At 37.3% G+C, this 22,415-nt stretch overlaps 1 protein-coding gene across 2 annotated transcripts in view; it reads left to right on the top strand.

The window, feature by feature from the left end:
* The window catches only part of Map3k15 (mitogen-activated protein kinase kinase kinase 15), a 118,358-nt gene that overhangs the window by 37,487 nt on the left and 58,456 nt on the right, over window positions 1–22,415 (top strand). For both annotated transcript variants that reach the window (XM_048796507.1, XM_015488068.2), the window contains 3 exons: window positions 4,920–5,113; window positions 8,188–8,356; window positions 10,585–10,691. In XM_048796507.1, coding sequence (XP_048652464.1) covers window positions 4,920–5,113; window positions 8,188–8,356; window positions 10,585–10,691 — 470 coding nt within the window. The remainder of the gene's footprint in view (window positions 1–4,919; window positions 5,114–8,187; window positions 8,357–10,584; window positions 10,692–22,415) is intronic.

Raw genomic sequence — 22,415 nt, 5'->3', positions numbered from 1 at the left:
TTGTTCACCTAATCTAACATATGTGAAAAACAAAACACTGCTCAGTTCTGTTTAGAGGGTGATGAAATTGGCATGCCTTCATACTCTGCTGGTGGGAGTGTAAATAAATTGCTTCATCTTTTATGACACCTAAGCCACACACATCAAGAACTTTATACTTGTTTTAGTAATTTCACTCCTGGGAAGCTATCTTTAGGAAAACACCATGGTACAAAGATGCTATATACAAAGATGTTCATCTTAGTGGTACTTAGAAGGAAAATTTCAAATCAAACTGAAAGTAAAACAATAGGAGAATGGTTAAGTGTATATAGTTAATACCATAACATTTAAGACTATGTAATTAAGCTTTTTTTAGTGATGATATAGGATGGTTTGTTCATGGTAGTGATATTTATAGATGGTAGTAGTTCTGGAAAATTGCAATTGCTAGATTAGGAACTCAAAACTTTACAGTATCTTCCACTTTCTACCCCCACAGTGTCACAGATCAGTGGTTTTTACTCTGCTCTCTGACCTCACTTACTATATGAGAATCATCCTTTTAGAAATATTTGGAGAGTGTTTAGAATAAGAGTTTACATATTAATGTGGCTAGAACACTGGTTCTAATGCTTCTTTATGTAGGAAACTAAGCTGCCTTTGTTAAATTTGTTTTAATGAGCTGGATTCTTGAGATGTTTTCATTTAAAAATGTAACAATTAAAAATAGCTGATCCTCGTTCACTATTGAACATGTATTATGTTAATCATTGTTTTTCTTTTAAGTTTCTGGTCTCTCCACCAACAAAAGTTTGAATGTGGTCCAACATTTGGAGATGTTTGGGCCCATTCTTCCTCTTTTTAAGAATAAAAGTACTTGCACTCAAAAGCCTGTGCTTTCATTTGGAAGTTTATGAATTGCTTTTTAAAATGTAGTCATTGGTTCCAATTTCTTTCTGTCAGATTTCTTAAACTTTAATACAGTTTCTGAAAGATTTTTTCAAAGGAAGTATTTTTACCTTCCCAAGTCTCTAGATTCCTGCTGTCTCCTCAGTCCTGTTTATTAAACTCTCAGCTGGTTTCAGAGTTCATGCATTTCCTCTCTTTCTTCTCTAACTATGGCTAAAAATTGGCTCCAAAGATCACCTCCTATCCTAACTGCAGGGTCTCTGCTGCTGCTGCTCTGCCTCCTTGAACAACAACTTGTCACAGCACATATCTTATAGCTGTCAAAATCCTATTTTTCACACCTCATTATTTAGGGTTTGAGCAGGACTGGGGCAAAGTTTATTCTTGTGCTGTTTGGGAAGACTAGGTTTGCTAAAGGAATAATGTAAACAAGATTTCAGTAGAAACATTTGTTTTGGAAACAGTTGAAGATATAATAATTCTTTACAAATAGATTTTATCGCTCACCTTCAATTTACCTATCTACCATACAGAGGCTTATGATTATTTATTTGTAATGTTTATGAATACTTTTGTTATAATTCTTTTGTGTGTGTATGGTGCTGGGGATTGAACCCAGGGCCTTGTGCTTGTGAGGCAAACACTCTTTGTCAACTGAGCTATATCCCCAGCCCACAATTATGTCTTTTTAAAAAAATATATCTTTAAAAATATATATATTATTTGTAGTTGGACACAACACCTCCATTCCATTCATTTATTTTTATGTGGTGCTGAGGATCGAACCCAGGGCCCTGCGCATGCTAGGCGAGCTCTACCACTGAGCCACAACCCCAGGCCCCCCACCACCACAAAAAATTTTTATTTTATTTATTTATTTTATGTGGTGCTGAGAATTGAACCTAGGGCCTCACATGTGCTATGCGAGCGCTCTACCATTGAGCCACAACTCCAGCCCCACAATTATGTCTTTTAATGAAACTAAGAAAAGGAAAGAGAATTAGGAGAGGGAGAGAGAAGGACAGTAAGAGTATATGTGTGGTATCTATTTTTTATTTACCATTTCTTGTCCTTTTCATTTGTTCTTGTGGATTTGAATTACCATTTGGTGTCATTTCCTTATTCCAAAGCAATTTTATTCCCACCTGTGTGCTATGCTTTTTGTTATTATTGTCAAATAGCTTACATCTCTCTATATGTTATAAACTCCAAAATATGGATTATATACATCCTTTTCTACATTTAATTTTTAAGTTGGTTAAGAGAAGAAAGGAAAAGAAATTTATGATCATACTGCATTTTATAATTGCCTACGTAACTACTTTTATTAGAATTTTTTGTCTACTCTCAATTTCTTCCATTCTAAAGAACTTCCTTTAGCATTTTTGTAAGATAGGTCTACTAGCATAAATTTATCTCAGATTTTGTTTATCTGGAAATGTCTTTGTTTGATCTTCACTTTTTCAGCCTTAATCTTTTGGAGGGGGTACTAGGGATTAAGCTCAACCACTGAGCCACATCCCCAGCCCTATTTTGTATTTTATTTAGAGACAGGGTCTCACTGAGTTGCTTAGTGCCTCCGTTTTTGCTGAGGCTGTCTTTGAATTTGCCATCCTCCTGCCTCAGCCTCCCGAGCTGTGTGCCACCGCACCCAGCTGAGACTTTACATTTTTTAATGTCTTTATTAAAAAGAATTTTTACTAGTTATGGTTATTTTTCTGAAGATAGAATTTGAGAAGCTTTTCACACCTCCAGCCCAGCTTAATTAGGTTTGTTTCTTCAAAGGTATTTTACCTTCTGTACCTCACTGATCCACACAGCCCTTTCTTTCCTCCCTCTCAATCTGAAATAGGAGGGCTTTTACCATGGACTTAACCAATTTCAGATAAAAGAAAAATATTTTAACTTCTGAATTTATAAATGGCATTTATTTTAGCAACATGGTTTTCCTGGCATGGATGAGGGAGAAACTTGTCTCTAACCTATCAAAACCTACTAGTTTGCTGGCTAGTTTGAGTCTCTTTAAGAATTCAAAAGTGTTGCAGGGAGGGGAAGGGTCTTTGTTCTTTTGGTACAGGCAGTTCCTGCTGATGAAGAAGTAGATCTGAGCCACCTTCCTCAGCAATCACCCCCACACACCTTAATTCTTGAGCCTTCTATTTATAACACTGGCACTTGTATTTTGAGGGGGTTAATGCCAATAGCTGGTACCCACAGGGATGGTCACCAGCTACAGCTTTGCAGCAGGTTTCAATATTCTCAGAAAACCCTCTTTTCAGGGATAATGCAATATGAGAAAGTTTAATCTAAAATGTTTTCTAAATGTTTTCGTATGGGTTGGGAGCTAAGAATAGATTTTTACTTTTTCATTTTTATTTTTTTACCCTTTTAAATGGTTGGGAAATATGAAAAAAGAAGATTATTTCAGGACATGTAAAGATGTGAAGTTTGAATTTGTGTCCATATATAAAGTTTTGTGGACACATGGCCACGCTTGTGTATTTGTGTATGGTCTGTGTCTGCTTTTGTGCTACAACAGCAGAGTGGAAGAGTTCCAAAAGACACCGTGAGATATGAAAGGCCAAAATATTGATCATTTGGCCCTTACAGGAAGTTAGCTGACCTGGTCTAAAATGTGTTTTAGTGGAATAATACCAGTAATTTCTTTTAACAAAATATTTTAGGATTCAAAATGTGTCATAACATGGCTGTAGAAGCCCACTAATATCCAAAAGAGAGAGGTTTCAATACAATTATTTATGTCTTAAGTTAGGATAGAAATGTCTTCCTCTAAGCAGATCTTATTCAAAAGTAAAACTTCTTAAATATATATTTCATGTCATTGAAACTAATTCCCCCATATTGTAAGTTTTCTAAAGTGGGCTGTTTGATCTGAGATCATGATATTCAGACAGTTTTCTGTGTAGCTAATGAATTTGTTTTTAATTTAGAAGAAAATTTAGTTCTTATTCTATGTCCCATTCTTGGAAAAAGAAAAAATATATCTGTCTATATTATGTCAAAACTACCTAGATACCTCCGTTAATTCATCTGACTTCTTACATTTTTTTAAACTGAACTATTTCTGGCATCATATAAATTCTTCATGTAGAAATACAGGGATTTAAAAGTCTGAAATTTTAAGTTAGTTGCATTTTATGATAATGTAGGCAAAAGATTGATGATGATATAAGAGTGTTGTTAGAGAATTATATTTCAACCTTCAAATGTGCTAAAAAATTGAGCATAGCTATAATGCTATTTAAAGATGCTTATGCTTTATAAAGAATTATGATTTTTAGTCAAACTATAATTATTCCATAGAAAAAGTATACTGTTTTACCTATTATTAAAGGTAATTTGAATTTTTTATAAAAAAACTTCAATGGATCTTTTCAAAAGATCTCTAAGACTAATCATAGTTATTAATATATGCTTCCCCAGGGCTGGGGTTGTGGTCTCAGTGGTAGAGCACTTGGCTGGCATATATGAGGCATTGGGTTTGATTCTCAGCACCACATATAAATTAACAATTTTTTAAAAATATATGCTTCTCCTAAATTTTTATTAAACAAAGTTTATATTTCACCTGTATGAAATTATCAGATTATCAAATAATACATTTTCATATATGTTGAAAGAAAAATGATATGCCATATTATAATCCTTGGTTCTCACTGGGTTCAAGTCCTTCTGGTTTGAGGGCCATAAAATGAATCAATTGATTTTTTTTTTTTTTTTTTTAGACTTCCAACTCTAACATTTCTGCCAGTGAAATTCATAGACATTTACAGGTCAGCTCAGCATTTGAAACCAAATTTCTGTCCTATTATTTAAATGATAGAGCTTTTGAAATTGAGAGGTTTCCTTTTTTATGTCTAATAGGTTTGTAGTGATATTGCATAATTTGTTGTTCATATTGAAATATCTTTTTCTTCATATCCCACCAGGTCCTACCTGCTCAAAGTCACAGCTGTGCTTCTGCAACAAGTACTTTCTGGATCATTTTTGTTTCTCTTTTTTTCCAGGCATCTAGTGGAAATTATTATTTCATCCCCTACATTGTGACACCATGCGCTGATTATTTTTGCTGTGAGAGTGACGCCCAGAGGCGAGCCTCAGAGTACATGCAGCCCAACTGGGATACCATTCTGGGCCCGCTGTGCATGCCCCTGGTGGACAGGTTCATTAGCCTCCTCAAGGACATCCATGTGACCTCATGGTAATTCTTACCAGCCACCAACATCCCTGGGAGCCTTGTAAAAATTTCCCTTTCCTTTCAGAGAGGTGGTATACCTTAAAATTACCAGTATTCCCAGAGAATAAGGAGCATTGGTCAGTCATTTAAAAATCATCCTGGAATCCAGCCTCACTAATCTGAGTCACTGAGGTAAAGCCAAAAGAGAATAGAACTGGAATTAGGAGGTCAGAATTGGGCCTGTGTCTGCTCCTGACTCCCTGTGTGACCTTGACATATACCTTCTCTTCTCTGTGGCTGTTTCCTCCTCTAGGAAACAGGGAAGTTAAATCAGTGATTTTTATTTTTAACCATCTATTTCAACTTGGATATTCTGTTTCATGATCATTTCTGAGCATGATTTTACATTCCCTTAGTTATGGGGGTTCTTAAAATGCCCCAACAAGGTCATTCTGACCTTGAGTTCTCATATTCTTGAGAACCTACATATTTTCCTGACTTCAGGATGTACTGTGACATGTTTTCTTTGAGATTTGTATCAGAGGTAGTATGCACTACTCACTCAGGTAGAAAGGTTTGAATGTAAGTCCTGGTAAGATGATTCCTAGCTGTGTAGCCTGGGAAAGGTCACTTCCCTTCTTTGAGTCTCAGTGCTCAGGAAACTGTACCTTCAGTGTTCTACTCTAAAAATTAAAGGCAGAAAAATTATTCTTAATCAAGCAATCCAGTTGTTTTGCTTGAAGCCAATTTAAAGGATTTATTCCTGTAAGTTGTGTCACAAGGAGGAGGATTTGTACTTCCAAAACAAATGAAAATCCAAAGGACTGGCAGAACTGGCTTGTAATGAAATGTCAAGGACCTCATGTCATATTTTGGCCCAAATCATGGCACCTTGAACCATAGAGGGTTACTACTGAAATATTGGCATGAAGTTCATACTTTGTTCTCCTTTTCTATGCCATTGCCTCTTTTTTGGATACAGACTTTCTTTTAGAGACTAGTGGGGAAGAAGACTGGAAACCTAGACACATGTGACCATATGCCAACACAAAAAGCAAATGGCAAACTTTTTGTGACACAGTCCTAGCAAACCTCATTCAGTTTTACTTTGCTAACTTTTGTCTAATTGCAAAACAAACATTTTAGTGATGTTTAGGGAGAAAGTTCTCCCAATATCATATTTTCAGGTCTGACAAGGAGGTCGGCTAACTTGAATCTTCCAGATGAGTCATACCTTTGCAAGAAATGGGTTCAAGTTTGTTTCTCATTCGGTGTATGTATGTATTGGGAGGAAAAGAACTTTTTTGATTTGTTTTAATTTCCAAGGGCTTGAAATGCCTATTAGTGGATTCCACCCCACAGTTGGCTGGAGTCTTGACAATAATGAGACAGTAAATGGTACTTGTGATTGCAAACATCTGTAATCAGGATGGCAGGTAAGTTTTAAGCTCATGTGCCAATTCTGATAGATTTATAAAGTATCTTGAGTCCTGTGCTATAAAGGGCTTTGAAGCCATTTCCAAGTTCATATTGATTAGCAGCATCTTCCCTGGTTGCCAGAGGCAGAAATGGCTGCATGATTATTACTTATCTGGAGTCCCCAAACCATAATCAAGTCAGTGTTTTATTTACCTAAAAGTTACTGTTCTTATTAGATTTCTTCATTTATTAAAACTATTTTTCAGAATTACCCTAGAAAACAAGACTGAAGTATAACTTTTTACTATCAGGCCAAACTAATAACACTTTAATAGCTTTCATGCCTTTATAGTCTACCAAATGGGCAATGGCTGTCACCCAGTTTAATGACTCATTCAGTTAATGACAGAATTTTAAACACTGGCAGAGTTTTCTGATTTGCTCATCATTGGGGTAATAGCAGTTGACAAATAAGGAAATAAAAATGAAAGCATTGCACTAATATTTTTACATCAAAACCCTTTCTGTGGGATATCACTTCATTCTTTAAATGTTAATTGAGGTCTTATTATAAGCATTGGACCAGGCTGTGTAATATATGCACATTTTTATGGCATAGTTTTATAATTATTCAAAATAAGTATGATTTGTTCTTATTCTATCTTGTGTTGTTTCTCTAGGAAAGATGATTTATCCTACTGTCTTTTTAAAGAAAGAGCTTAATTTTTCTCTCTACAATTAAATCATTTCAGCTTCTTAATGGGTTGGCAGCATTACTGCTTGGCAGTGCTCATTCTCTGTTTAAAAATTAATTGGAAAATAGGCAAGATATTTAAATCAATCTGTGGTCATTGTAAGTTGGCCTCTGTACACCAAATTAGGTTGTTTTTCAAGGTTTTATTCCAAGTATCAGATACTAGCATTGACTCTGTAAGAGGCTATGGGCACATTAAGTGTGGATTTAAACTGTTTTAAATTTTTTTACATATCCACATTATTATCTAGACACCCTCATAAAGGAGATTTTTATATTTTACATTAGAATAACATTATGGCAGTCAAATAAGACAAGGGAAGTGGGGGGGGGGTGAAACGCAATGTTTTCTGTAAGCTTCCTAGCATGGCTTCTGTGTACCCCCTTTGGATTGCTTGGGGACATGACACCAGTTTCCAGCTGTCCTTCAACTAGTGAAACCTTCATGACTACTAACTGGGGACACTTAATAAATGAGAATATTTTTAAATGAATTTCTGTGTATTTTATGGCTCTTGGAGTTTTGTTTGGCTTTGTGATTATCTGTTGCTGGTAGGGAAAAATAAATATTCAAGTAAGGTACCATCTTGCCTTCTATGTGGTTCAAAATACCAGAGGAAATAGATTGAGCTGTATAGAAAGTTCTGTATATTGTTTGAATATTTCAGCTTTGAGAATATTTTTAAGGTTGTAATGAGCTGGTTTTTATTTGTTAACACTATTGGCTCATTTGGCAAAATGTGAATAACAAGTTGAAGTGTCTTTAGTTTGCTGCATGAGGAGGCTCGGGTCTGGGCCAAGGTCTCCATGTGTTAGCCTCAGTCACATAAATAAGAACCATATTTGTTTGAGTGCCAAGGAGGAGGGTCCTGGATGCACATAGTCATATCTATATGACTGGAGGTTTTCCTGTTCCCCTGTCTAGTGTTTATTACAAAGAAACCTTGTTGAATGACATCCGGAAAGCCAGAGAGAAATACCAGGGTGATGAACTGGCAAAGGAGCTGGCTCGGATCAAACTCCGCATGGATAATATTGAAGTTCTGACATCAGACATCATCATTAATTTACTCCTGTCCTACCGTGATATCCAGGTATGAAATGTGCCTAACTGAGGCTAGCATATAGCAAAATTTTTCTTGGCATGAGGAACTCCTCATGTGAGTGTATTCTCACTCAGTGTATGGTGTATTCTCACTAGGTGTATTATTTTACTAGGTGTATGGTGAAGTAGCTATTTTATATAAATGGATCTGTGACCAGGTCAGAGGTCATCCAGCTTATCTATCAGTGTGAGAGTTTTAGAGAAGGGTTTTTCATATTAGGGCTGGTGTGAATGCTCCAACAAGAGACCACATATATGGCACTGCTTAGTATAAGGAATTAATAATTTAACAGTTTATATATACTTTATGCTACGCATAGTTCCAAGCCTTTTGCTAATCCTAAATTAATTCACTATTCTTAACAAACCTATGGTATAGGTTTATTTTGTTGATCCCCATTTTTTGGAGGGGGGATACTGGGGATTAAACTCAGGGGCACTCAACCACTGAGCCACATCCCTAGCCCATGGTACCACATCCCACAAGCCCTGTCTCAAGAACTCTTCAGTAGCTTCTGAGGTCTGTTTTAGACTAAATATCTATATTCTCTGAAATATAGATTCTCTGAAAACACAGTAGCCATTTCCTGGTTGCTAGGCTTAATTTTTTCTGCCTTTGGATGAGTGGTGGTAAAAAAGTAACAAAGGCCTAAAGGACATAGCAGAGCAGAGAAGATAAGAAGGACAATGGAGTCAGTCAGCCTCAGTCTAAATCCTGACTTCACTAACTGCTGTGTGACTTTGGGCAAGTTATTTAATCTCTCTGTGCATCATTTTCCTCATTTTTAAAATAGTTAGTATAAAATAGGCCTCAGAAGCTACTGGAGAGTTCTCAAGATGGGGCTTGTGGGATGTGGTACCATGGAGGAAAATCTGAATGTAATGCCTTTGAGACATTCCTAAGGGAGTCTGCCTCCCTTTTCTGTGGCACATGGGGTAATGTACAATACTTATAGACTCCTATAAAGCTACATTGGAAGTTGTTGGCCATGTTTCTTTAAATCTAAATAATGGAGATATCCATTTATGCCTTGGACCAAGAAGAGTCAACTGCTAAGGAACTCATACCTCTAGTGATGAACAGATGCAACTAACTGATTTTAGTAGCAGGTGCCATTAGGGATTGTGATAATGATTAAAGCATGCACCATTGGCCAAGGATTAACCTTTCTTGAAGGTTTTCTTCCCTTGAGTTCCTGGCTTCTGCCTTCCTTCTGCCCTTGCCTTCAGGTATTATCACTTTATTTCTTCTTTTTTTTTTTTTTGTATCCCTTCATTTTTTAACCTTTCATTGATGGGCCTCTTGGGCTCAAATGTGAGCCAAGAGATCTGTGGAATCCACTACTGTCTTCTCTTTCCTAGGCCAGTAGTATCAAATGCAGAGCCATAAGACAGGTTTGGGATTTTAGTAGGAAACCCTCCTCTTCAACCATAGCTGGCAGCAAGTTGGCTAATACCAATGATTGTAAGCCTGGCTAAAATGTTAACTGGTAGCGCTACTAAGAGGGGACCCAACTGAGACACACATGGTAGCAATTTTTTCCTAGATGATTATGTAGCATTTAGACCAGTGGTTCTCAACCAGGAAGCATCTGATAGCATCTAAACACATTTTAGTTGTCAAAACTGTGTGTGTGTGTGTGTGTGTGTGTATGTATGTATGTATGTATGTTTTGCTAGCTTCTAATGAGTAGAGGCCAGAAATGCTACTGCCTTTCCTATAGTGCACAAGTCAACATCCCACAATAAAGAATATTCTGATTTAGATTAATTTGACTGATTATGATGAAACAAGAAGGGCTAAGGTATTTTTTCCCTTTACATGGGAAGTTAACTGTAGATTTTCTTATGTGTATGTCTAGCTCATTTTAAAATAGCTTTTCTGGGTGGTTTTAATCCTTTTCCACTGAAAACACAGTAGCCATTTCATAGTTGCTAGGCTCACTTTTTTTTTCTGCCTTTGGATTTAACAGTTTTTCCTCAATCCCTTTGTCCTCTTTGGTAACAGGAATTTCTTTTCTGCCCTCTCTCTCTCATTTATCTTATTTTCTGATTTTTTTTTTGTTCTAGTGAAGGTTACAAGTAACTTCACTAAACACTCTATGCAAGGAAAGTTTTGTCCTAAAATCTAGAGACTGGCTTATGTTTATAACTATTCAGAAAAATCTACAAAGACCTGTTTCTTCTCTTTTTCACCTTGAGATCTCTCACCAACAGGACTATGATGCGATGGTCAAGCTGGTAGAAACTCTGGAGATGCTGCCTACATGTGATTTGGCTGATCAGCATAACATTAAATTCCACTATGCATTTGCAATGAATCGGTAAGAATGATAATGTATGTGTAGGGTCCCCCCCCATACCAGTGATTGAACCCATGGCACTTAACTACTGAGCCACATCCCAGCCCTTTTTTGTATTTTATTTACAGACAGGGTCTCACTGAATTGCTTAGGGCCTATGCTAAGTTGCTGAGGCAATTCTCCTGCCTCAGCCTCTTGAGCCACTGGGATTATAGGAGTATGCTACCATGCCTGGCTGTGTAGGGTTTTGAAACATGCTACCTATTGAATTCTGCTTCCTTCTTTTGTTTAACATTCAAGTATAAGCCAGGTCATGTGCTAAATGCCAAGGTCACGGAGATAGGCAAGGCACAATCTTCCTTCAGGGACTTAGTCTTTGGAACATGTATTCTAGCTGTGAGATCAGACACGTAAAAAAAATCCTAATAGCTCAAGGTGGTACATTGTTTAATGAAAGTTTGTCCAAAGTGATAAGGAAGTATAGTAGAGGGAGGGAACCATTCTACTTCGGGGTTTTAGAGAAGCTTATTCACGGGGATGGTGAAAACATTATTCCATTTGGCCAGACCAGAGTATGAGCATAGAGTTCTTCATACACAAGGTGCCTTCAGGGAACATCCATTGAAACTAGAACACAAGATGCAGTGTGGCAAATGCAGGTGATGAAGCTGAGACCATGGATGGAGGATGGGACCACGTCTTGAGAGGACTTTGCATGCGTGAATAAGGAGTTGATATTATCTTGTAGACTGTGGATGACTAGTTTAAGTGACCGGATTGATGTTGTATGTAAGGAGAAAGAACTTGGGAATTCAAACTTCTGGGCTAAGCAGAGTGTGAAACTTGGAAATTCATACCTGGAGATCATAAGCCTCAGAAACTTCACTGGTAATGTATTAGCTAAGATTATATAACAAAAAAGCCACAAATGCAGTAATTTAAATTAGATTGAAATTTCCCTTTCACATGGCAGGCTAGAGTGAACCAGCCTAGCACCCAGCCCTGCTTCAGGAGTTGTTAAAGCACTTAGCATCCAACTACTGTAGCTCTTTTCATCCCCTAGAATGTTGGTCTTATCTGCATAGTTGAAGCTAAGTTACTGCCACTCAGTGTTCCACCCCGACTCCATTCCGTAGGTAGGAGAGGAAACCCAGGGCAAGTCATTTCCTTTAAAGCAAGTAGAATTTACACATGCCACTTCTATCACATTCCATTGGTGAGCACTCAGTCATATGACTCCATTTAATTACAGGGGAAGCTGGTAAGTGTAGTTTGTAGCAAGGTAGTCATATACCCAGCCAAACTTGGCTACTATGGATTTGCAGGATAACTAGAAGTTTGCCACATTCAACCTCACAAGGCTCTAGATGCACTTAAATGTCTTTAGTTCTACCTTCTCCCTTTCTCTGTTGATAATCTATAGGAAGAGAAGCAGCATTAGGTGAATATCATGAGAACCATTCCCTGATACACTCTTTATTGGGCCTGAGCTGGGAATTAATTATGTCAAATCATACAGCAGAGTAACTCTGGGAGGGTATTCAAACTTATCTTGAGAGCCAGAGAGTTCTGGCACCTCCTTACCAACCTTCCATAACTGATGTCTTCAACAGGGAGTGAACGAGATGAGGGTTGAGGATGAACTAAGTTAGAGGACTGCTGTATTGGATTTCCCAGTTTCAGAGACTATGCTTTGCCTCAGCAGTTGAATTGGGCTATAGGTTGTTGACTTGCCATTGGCAGTTTCTGCAGGACATCAGCAAAATAAGAGCTTATGGCTTTTTGAACCTTGTAATACATGTGAGGTCACACTTCTCTCTCTTAAATCAAGGCAAAATTTATGATCACTGAAATGCATAGATCTGAAGTGTATAATTTGATGAGTCTGACAAATGAATACACACATGTAAATAACACCCCAATCAAAATAGAAAATATTTCCATCACTCCAGAAAGAAGTTCCTAGTGTTCTTTGACAGCAGCCCTCACACTTTTATAGGTCAACCACTGTTGTACCTTCTATCTTCATAGGTTAGTTTTGCTTGTCCTTGAACTGTTATCACTTATGAGGTTCTTGGAAGAAAGCTTAGCACACTGTAAGTGCTATAAAAATTGTCTTATTAAATAAAAACTGAGAGCCGTGTAAGTTATTCATTGCCATGTATTTTCCCCAGACAGAGTAGAGGTTAACTATTGTCAGAGAATGAAACAATTGATTACTGTCCTCTCAAGAGAATAAAAGAGTAAAAAAGATGTGTTAGTCAGCTTTCTGTCACTGTGACAAAACACCTGAGAAAAACAACTTAAAAAGAGGGAAAATTTATTTTGGCTGTTTCAGTCCACTTGTCTTCATCACAGGTGGGCTTGTGGTGAGTCAGGATGTCATGGTGAGGAGCACATGGTGAAGCAAAACTGCTCACTTCATGGTATCCAGGAAGCAGAGAGCTAAGAGACAAAATATCTCCTTCAAGGACATCCTCCCAGTAACCTGCTTCGTCCAACTAGGCTCTGCCTTCTACAGGTCATATCACCTCCTAATAGCACCACAGGTTGACAACCAAGTTTTTAGCACATGGCCTTTGGGGAAAATTTCACATGCAAACCAACAGGTCTTGAAATAGAAAATGGGTAACTAAGAGGTGATCCTGAGATGAATGTGCTTCCAATTTAGAAGCTGAATGGCCAGGATTGCATGCCAAAGAGCCATCTTTCTCTTTGCCTTCTAGCCTGATTTCCTCCTGTTAGACAGAAGCTCTGTATTGTAAGCCAGGCAGGATACTTGATGCTGAGAACCCCCTGCACCAGACTAAGAATTTTCTATAGAATTGCAACATTTGCTTTATTGATATAGGCAATCCAGTTCTGATTTTTTTCACTTTTTTTCTTTAGATTCAACTTGGACATCTGTCAGGATAGTTTCAGTAGGGTTTAACATTGTGTACAGTTTGGGGGAATTTTATGGCGTTTCCCATAGGGGGAAAATAGTCATGGGTAAAAAAAAATGAGCCTTCCTGCATTACTGTTGACCCTTAACTCTTAGGAAGTGGAGCAAATCATTGTCATGAATTAGTTACTAAAGGTTGAGAGAAATGAATGACGTTTGACACTCAGATGGCAAGGTAAGGTCTCCCTGTCAGTGGGAAAGCTGGTTTGAGCCGGCCAGCTTTTCCTGGTATCTTCCACTTCACTGCATTCAGAAGCTCATTCAAAGATACTTCAGGTTTCCACTGAACAGTTAAACTACTGCCTCTCAATGGCATGGAATCCTTTGTGAGCAATTGTTGTTTGCTGTTGCTTTTACAGATAGGACTTTATTACTTACACTAATGCATGCAGAATATTCTGACTGGAGATCCAGTCAGTAGGCACAATGGTCCAGAAGAGAATATGAGAATCAGGCTTAGATTTAAAACAAAATAAAGTTTGCCTGTTGCAAAGTAGAAGGCATGTACTCATATTCTCCTTCCTGCATCTTTTGATCAAGACCAGCAAAAGTTACCTCTGAATTGCTTAGCACCTGGAGGGGAAACTGAATGTATAATGCATTTATTGGAATAAGTAAGTTAAACTGAGTGATAGAGGAAAATGCTCTTTGGGCCCTAGAAATAAATGTGGGGGAGAATAGATGAAAGTGACTGAATCTACCCCACATCAGAGGGTCTCTGTGCTTGCTCCAGAACCTATGGCTGGCATCTGTGTCTCCTCCTCTGAGATTGCCAAAACATTGCTTGGGTGAAGGGACAGTTTCCCTAAGAGGCAGTGTAGGTTCATCACCTCTTCAGTAGCCATCAGTCCCCTTTTGTCTCTTTGTTTATTTTCACTGTTCAATATCACCATCTTCATTTCTAGATTTGTATAAAATTCTTTATTCTATGTTTATCCAAAGTAGAAAAATGAGATCTACCCACTGTTACATAGTGCATTGTTTCCAGGCACTTAAAAACATTACAAAAGGAGATATATTTGTTGTTGCTTTCTCAGTAGCAAAGATAACCACAAAATCTGTTGACTTAGACAGAATTATGTAGTCCAAACTCTGTTTAGAGAGGATGGAGAAAGAAATAAAAGTAGAGGCCCCAAATATAATAGCTGGTCAGTAAGAGATCTGGAACCAGAACTAATTTTGGCCCAGCATGCTACAGACACTGATTCTTAAAGCTAAGGTTAATAATTCTATGCCATAATTACACTCTTCCCAGCAGACTTTAGCTTACATTTTATTTGCCTGCAGAACAACCAAAATAAGCCATTGGCTTCCACTTGAAGTATTAGGCCCATCCCTTTCTATGTCCTGGTTAGTCATATGTTGTTTCAGTCATTTTTTTTTCTGGTCACTGTGACCAAAAGACCTGACAAGAACAATGTAGAGGAGGAAAAATTTATTTTGGCTCATGGTTTCAAAGGTTCAGTCCCTGGTGGGCTGACTCCATTATCTCTGGGCCTATGGTGAGGCAGAATATCATGGTGGAAGGAAAAACAACAAGGTTGTTGCCGTGTCCTAAGCTGTTTTCCTCCACCATGATATTCTGCTTCACCCCAAGCCCAGAACGAATGGAATCAGCCTACCATGGACTGAACCTTTGAAACTGAGCGAAAATAAACAACATAAAATTAGTCATCTGAACCATTTTTCAGCACACCATTCAAAAGTGTAAAATAAATTTAAATTATTGTGAAACATCTCTAGAACTTTTTTTTATCATGTACATCTGGAACTCTGTAGCCGTTATAATTCTCCACTTTCCTGTCCCTCAAGTTGCTGACAACCACCATTCTACTTTCTGTCCCTGAATTTGACCACTTTAGATACCTCAGATAAGTGGAGTAACACAATATTTGTCTTTTGTATGTGCCTTATTTGACTTAGCATTATGCCTTTAAGGTTCATCTGAGTTGGAGTATATATTAGAATTGTCTTTGTTTTTAAAGCTGACTGTATTCTGTTGCATGGATAGATCACATCTTATCTATCCTTTCATCCACCAATGAACATTTAGATTGCTTTTTAAAATTTTTTTTTAGTTGCTGATAGACCTTTATTTTATTTATTTATATGTGGTACTGAGAATCAAACCCAGTGCCTCACACGTGCCAGGCAAGTATGCTACCGCTGAGCCCCAGCCCCAGTCCTAGATTGCCTTTATCTCCTCACTATTATGAATAATTCTTCAATGAACATGGGTGTGCAAATATCTCTTTGAGATTCTGCTTTCAGTTCCTCAGATACATGCCCAGAAGTAGGTTGCTGGATCATATAGTAGTGCTATTTTAAATGTTTTACAGAACATCCATACTGTTTCCCATAGTGGCCAGATGGTGTATAATATCTCCAGATAACATCTCATACTCATTAGGGTGCTATTATTTAAAAAAACAGAAAATAAATACTTGCCAGTGTTTATTTAAAAAATTTTTTTTAGTTGTTGACATATCTTTATTTATATGTGGTGCTAAGAATTGAACCCAGTGTCTTGCACATGCCAGGCAAGTGTGCTACTGCTAAGCCACAGCCACAGCCCTCTTGCCAGTATTTTTATAGTAACATCCTAATGAATATGGGATGATAGCTTATTGTAGTTTCAATTTATATTTCTGTGATGATCAGTGATGTTGAGCATCTTTTCATATTCTTGGCTATTAGCATATTCATCTTTGGATAAATGTCTTTTCAAGTCCTTTGCCTGTTTTAAAAGCAAATTATTTGGTTTTGTCATTGTGAAGTTGTAGGAGTTCTATGTTCTAGATATTCTGATCACTTGCATGAGTTTTAAAAATTTTCTCCCATTGCATAGGATATCTTTTCCCTTTGTTGGTTGTATCCCCTGATGCACAAAAAGTTTTTATTTTTTAAGATTGATATAGTCTCACTTATCTATTTATACTTTTGTTTCCTGTGTTTTTGGTGTCATATCCATTACTTAATAGTATATACTTTTGGTAGCAAAAAGCCAGTTACATTATTTCTCTGAGAAATGAACCATCTTATTATCTTCTGAGTGGGTAGCCCTGCCAAAAATTCATATTTTCTTTTTTAAGAGGATTTATCCCTTCTCTCTGGCCTCCTTGAGCCTGATAATATCCCTTTTTTCTCCTTCCTGCTTTGGTTCCCTTCTTTTTGTCCTTCTTTCTTTATTATAGACTTATTTGTGTGTCAGCAGAAGGGCCATGTGTAAAGGAGGAGAGAGCTCATGAGGGGTGACTGAAGTTAATGAGTGATTTAAAAAATATAATCACACATGTGCATTATTATTACACACACACACACACACACACACACACTTTTATGGATAAGCCAACTTGTTCTCTTCAAACTATTGTAGTGCTCTACATTTACTTGTACAGTGCTGCCATTACTCAGAATAGTATGATGTCAGTGGGAAGAGGGGATTTTTTTTTTCCTTTGGAATGACTTAAGAGACAATTTATGGGGCTGGGGTTGTAGCTCAGTGGTAGAGCACTTGCCTAGCACATGTGAGTCACTGGGTTCAATCCTCAGTACCACATAAAAATAAATAAATTAAATAAAGGTATTGTGTCTGTCTACAACTAAAAATAAATAAATAAAAATTTAAAAAAGAGACAACTTATGGAGCTGGGATTGTAGTTCAGTGGTAGAATGCTTTCCTAGCATGTATGAGGCACTGGGATCAATTCTTAGCATTGCATATAAATAAATAGAAAAAATATAAAGGTCCATCAACAACTAAAAAATATTTTTAAAAAGAGAGAACTTACAAGGCACATAGGAAATGAATATCATTGCAGTAGGTTTTGCAGACAGACAGATCTGGATTTGAATTCCAGATTATACAGTATACTTAAGTGTTATTGCCAAGATCAAGCCACTTAAGTTTCCAAAGCATTACCTTCCTCATCTATCAAATAGGATAGTATAGTAACATCTACTATGTTATAATTACAGATGGAATATCACTTATCCAAAATGCTTGGGACTGGAAGTGTTTCAGATTTTTTCAGACTTTGGAATATTTGCATAGACTTTACCAGTTGAGTATACCTAATGTGAAAATTTGAAATCTGAAATTCCCCAATACGACCTTCAAAATGTTTCAGATTTTGGAGCATTTCAAGTTTTGGGTTTTGGTTGTCCAGAGAACATTTAACTTTAGAATGATTTGAAAAATATTTCAAAATCACTGTGCTGTTGACAACCCAAAAAACCAGGGACTGGACTGCTATGAAATAAATGAGAATAATGGGAATTAATGGGGGATTCTAAAAATTAAGTAAGCATACAAAATAAAAAATGTTAACACAGTTCCTGGCACATAGAAAATGCTGTATAAATGTTTATTGCCCTTCAGTTTCCCAAAAGAGAACCCTAACCTCCAGTGTTAGGTCACCTTTAATGATGGTCTGAACCTAAGACAATGTTGTGGCCAACTTTTCTGTCAGTCTAAGAAAATACAACACTGAAAAAGCTAGACTAATATACAATTAGTAAAGGACTTTTGAAGAGGAGTTTTCTCCCCTACCTGACATCAAATTTTCTATCAATTAGATTTAAAAGCATAGTTTCTTATATTTTTATGTTATTCTCATGTTCTTTTTTTTAATCTTTATTTTTTTATTTTTATGTATTTCTGAGGATCGAACCCAGGGCCTCGCACATGCTAGGCGAGCCCTCTACCGCTGAGCCACAATCCCAGCCTCTTATGTTCTTTTTTAAAATTTTTATTTAGTTATAGATGGACACAATACCTTTATTTTATTTATTTTTATTTTTATGTGGTGCTGGGGATTGAATCCAGTGCCTAACACATGCTAGGCACACGCTGTACCACTGAGCCACAACCCCTCTGATGTTCTTTAAAATATAAATATAAATATATATATATATATATATTCCTCTGGTAGCTTAAGGTATTTTTCCCTAGAACATTAAGGGCAGATACAGGAGACTTTGTTGTAACATATATTTCATCTTTGCAACTGAACATCCAGAAAATTATAGTAATAGCAGCCGTACCAGTTTCTCACTTGATTAATATTTTAAGGCTCATGATAGTAAGTTTTATAGTTTCCAGCTTTAGATATTACTTGAAAACCAGGAATTTGCTGGGGATGTGGCTCAAGCGGTAGCGCGCTTGCCTGGCATGCATGCGGCCCAGGTTCGAGCCTCAGCACCACATACAAACAAAGATGTTGTGTCCCCCGAAAACAAACTAAAAAATAAATATTAAAAAAATTCTAAAAAAAAAAGAGAGAGAGAGAATTTAAAAACAAAACAAAACAAAAAAAAAGAAAGCCAGGAATTTATTAGTAATTAATTTTGACATGCAGAATAAACTCTTTTATAAAAAAATTTTTAGTCATACATGGACACAATATCTTTATTTTGTTGTGTGGTGCTGAGGATCAAACCCAGCGCCGCGCGCATGCCAGACAAGCGCGCTACTGCTTGAGCCACATCTCCAGCCCATAGTTTTAAGTGATTTAAATGGAAAAATCACACATGCCTAGTGGCTTCCTTATTAGTCAGCATGGAACTCAAGAGTTTTTTTCCTCCTTAATCTCATGAGTCTGTTAAATACAGAGATCTTTTTTTTTTTTAAGTTGTGTAGATGGACACAATACCTTTATTTTGTTTATGTGGTGCTGAGGATTGAACCCAGTGCCTCACATGTGCGAGGCAAGTGCTGCCACTGAGCCACAACCCCAGCCCCAGAATAAACTCTTAATTATTAACGATTCCTGAGGAAAAACCTTACCAGTGTAAGTTGCTGTCAGGCCTTCCACTTGGCACTCTGAATAAGTAGCATATGAACATTCCATGCTAGTTACATTCATAAGTCTCCAGTTGCCATATTGAACCTGGAAGACCAAACTGTAAGTCCAAAAGATGCTAGGGAAAGCTACCTTCCCACCTTCTGCCTAAGGACTCCAAACAAATGGAAAAGGACAAACAGTTCTGTTAGGAAACATTTATTGAGAATTGCCTGTAGATTCAGCCTCCTGTGCCTTAGAGTGTATATTGAGAGACTTCACATGCAGTCATTCCTGTCACTGTGTTGCCCTTGAAATAGAGACATCAATCAGGAGGAATCAGGGAGACAGTCTTTCTGATTTCCTGGGACACATTTCTGGAGACCTGAGGACGACCAAATCAACACTGTAACCTCCTTCTAAATTTAAGGATGGAAATTTACATTTTATTTAAGATGAAATATCAGTAAGGTAGTTTCACATAATGCTTTATTTATGATTCAGAAGAATCATGTTTTAGTATGAATGAATACTTTATTTAAGGAACACAGAGAGGAGACTTTTATATCTGTGTTGAAGGACTTATGAAGAAAGACATTTTTGTGATGGGGAATGTGTTGGTTTGGGAGTTAGGTGGCCCATGTTCTAGCTCCACTTTTTTGCTGCTTAGGCAGATATCTGTGGGCAAGGCGCTTGGCTTTTGAAGTGTCTGAGATCAGAAATGAAAAGGAGGAGGGTGGGTTGTAGGTTGGCTATTAGTTTAAGGTTTTTGTTTTTGCTTTGCTTTTTGTCAAGATCACTGGTACCATCCTAGGTATTTTAATGATTGATGTTTGATGAGATGGGAAGGCAATGTGGGCTTACCTGGATGAAGGTTTGGTTTAGAATAGAACAGATGGCTGAGGAGGGAGGTTAGTCCCAGTGGTTGAAGACCTTGACTGGTAAGCTAAGGAATTTGGATTTTGTTCTGCAGACACTAGAGAGAGTTACTGAAGGTTATGTAAGCAGACCGACATGAGCCAGGTGCCCAACTCTACAATTACTGCATGGCCTTGGCCTTAAGCAGTCCACTTAACTTTTCTGGACTCTATAGTTCTCTTTTTTTAAAAAAAAGAATTGGACCAGATGATCTTGAATATTGCTTTCCTTTCAAAAGTTCTATAAGTCTGTAACTTAAAGCAGTATTTTATTAGTTAAATGATCATAGACAAATTTCTTGAGCCCCTTTCTTTATAATGTATCCTTTGTCTTGTCAGCAATCTCAGTCCTGTTAGGTGGATATAAGTTCAGCTATATCACCATTTCAGGGAGAGTAAAATCTCCTCCATATGCTTTCTAGTAGCACATGTATTTTTTTAATTTTTATTTATTTTTTTAATCATACATGACAGCAGAATGAATTTTGACATATAATACATACATGGAATGTACGTACATCAATCATATTGTCTATTCTATTCTGCTGCCCTTCCTATCCTCCCTACTCCTCCCCTCCTTTCCCATCCTTTCTCTCTATCCAATCTAATGTGACACACTTTTTTTTCTCATTACAACATCATATATGTATTCTGTATAACAATGAGGTTCTCCTTCCATCTTCTGTGTGACTCCCCTTCTCCCTCTTTTTCCCTCCCACCTCTCTTCCCTATTTAGTGGTAGTCTTCCTCTCATTATCTTCCTCCCTATCCCATTTTGAGTCACCCCCCCTTATATCAGAGAAGACATTCGGCATTTGTTTTTTAGGGATTGGCTAGCTTCACTTAGCATAATCTGCTCTAATGCCATCCATTTGCCTGCAAATGCCATGATTTTATTATTTTTTAGTGCTGAGTAATATTCCATTGTGTATAAATGCCACATTTAAAAAAAATGTCTAACTTAAACAATAAAGAATTTGTCAGAAGAACACAGGTTTACTAGAAGGCATATTTATGATTTTTTTGATGGTGCTGGGGATCGGCTCCAATGCCTTACAAATGCTAGGCAAGTACTCTACCACTGCATTACATTCCCAGCCCCTAAAGCCCATACTTATAATTTATTTTGGTACTAAATGCCAAATTTTTCTCAAATCATTTGCCTGTCACCTTACATAGACTCTGTCTGCTTTTGTTGTTGTTCCTGTTGTTAGGGAATTAATTTCAAAGCAATTTAAGATTGTTATTTTTATCATGAGTTTTTCTTTCTAAGAACTTTCTATGTACTTCTAGAGTCATAGTCTAGGTTCTGCTCAGAAGCAGCATCTGAAATAAGAATTTGGGGTTAAATATTGTATTTGGGAGGTTATCCTAGGACGCTTTAGAAGGGGAAGTGAAAGAAAAGTAGTAGAGAATATGGTAGGGAGCAGATTGCCTCTGTGGGAAACTAAGGGTACTATTCTCTCAGGAAACTTGGGAGACTCTATAGAACATGCTTCAGTTATCTCACCCAAGGGGAGAAGCTGGGGACTTATCTGCTAACTCCCTTCCACCACTGATTGCAGGCCGCTCTGGAGGTTGGAGAATGGCAAGAGCCACAAGACCCATAAAGTATGTGTGCCCAGGAAAATGCATGTGCATGCCCTCATTGTCTGCTACCTTCACTATTAACATTGGAGTTGACATTTTTATCTTTAATGCCTTCTTTATCTCATCAGTCGTTTTTCCTGAAATACTAATTTCTGGTGAACTTCTGAGTCTTTCTGCTTTCTCTTTGGTGTAGAACCATGGGAGAATTTCATTTTAGTTTCTCATAGTGGTTTGTTCTGCTCAGCAGAAGACACCAGAAACCATCTGCAATATGCTTTAAAGGGCTCTGATTTTGAGAGGTATTGATGCCTTAGTTGCTTGGCTACTCTAAGATTTTTATTTGCTGAGATATATTTCTCTATTCAAAAGTGTTTTAAGGCAGGTGCAGTAGCATGCACCTGTAGTTCCAGCTAGTTGAGAGGCTGAGGCAAGAGGATCACTTGAGCCCAAGAGTCTGAGACCAACCTGGACACATTAGCAAGACTGACTCTGTCTCAAAAAAAAAAAAAAA

The sequence above is a fragment of the Marmota marmota genome, unplaced genomic scaffold (genome assembly GCF_001458135.2).
Source record: "Marmota marmota marmota unplaced genomic scaffold, marMar, whole genome shotgun sequence".
NCBI lineage: Eukaryota > Metazoa > Chordata > Mammalia > Rodentia > Sciuridae > Marmota > Marmota marmota.
Note: the sequence above shows the minus strand (reverse complement) of the source record. Positions and strands in the feature narration are given on the sequence as shown.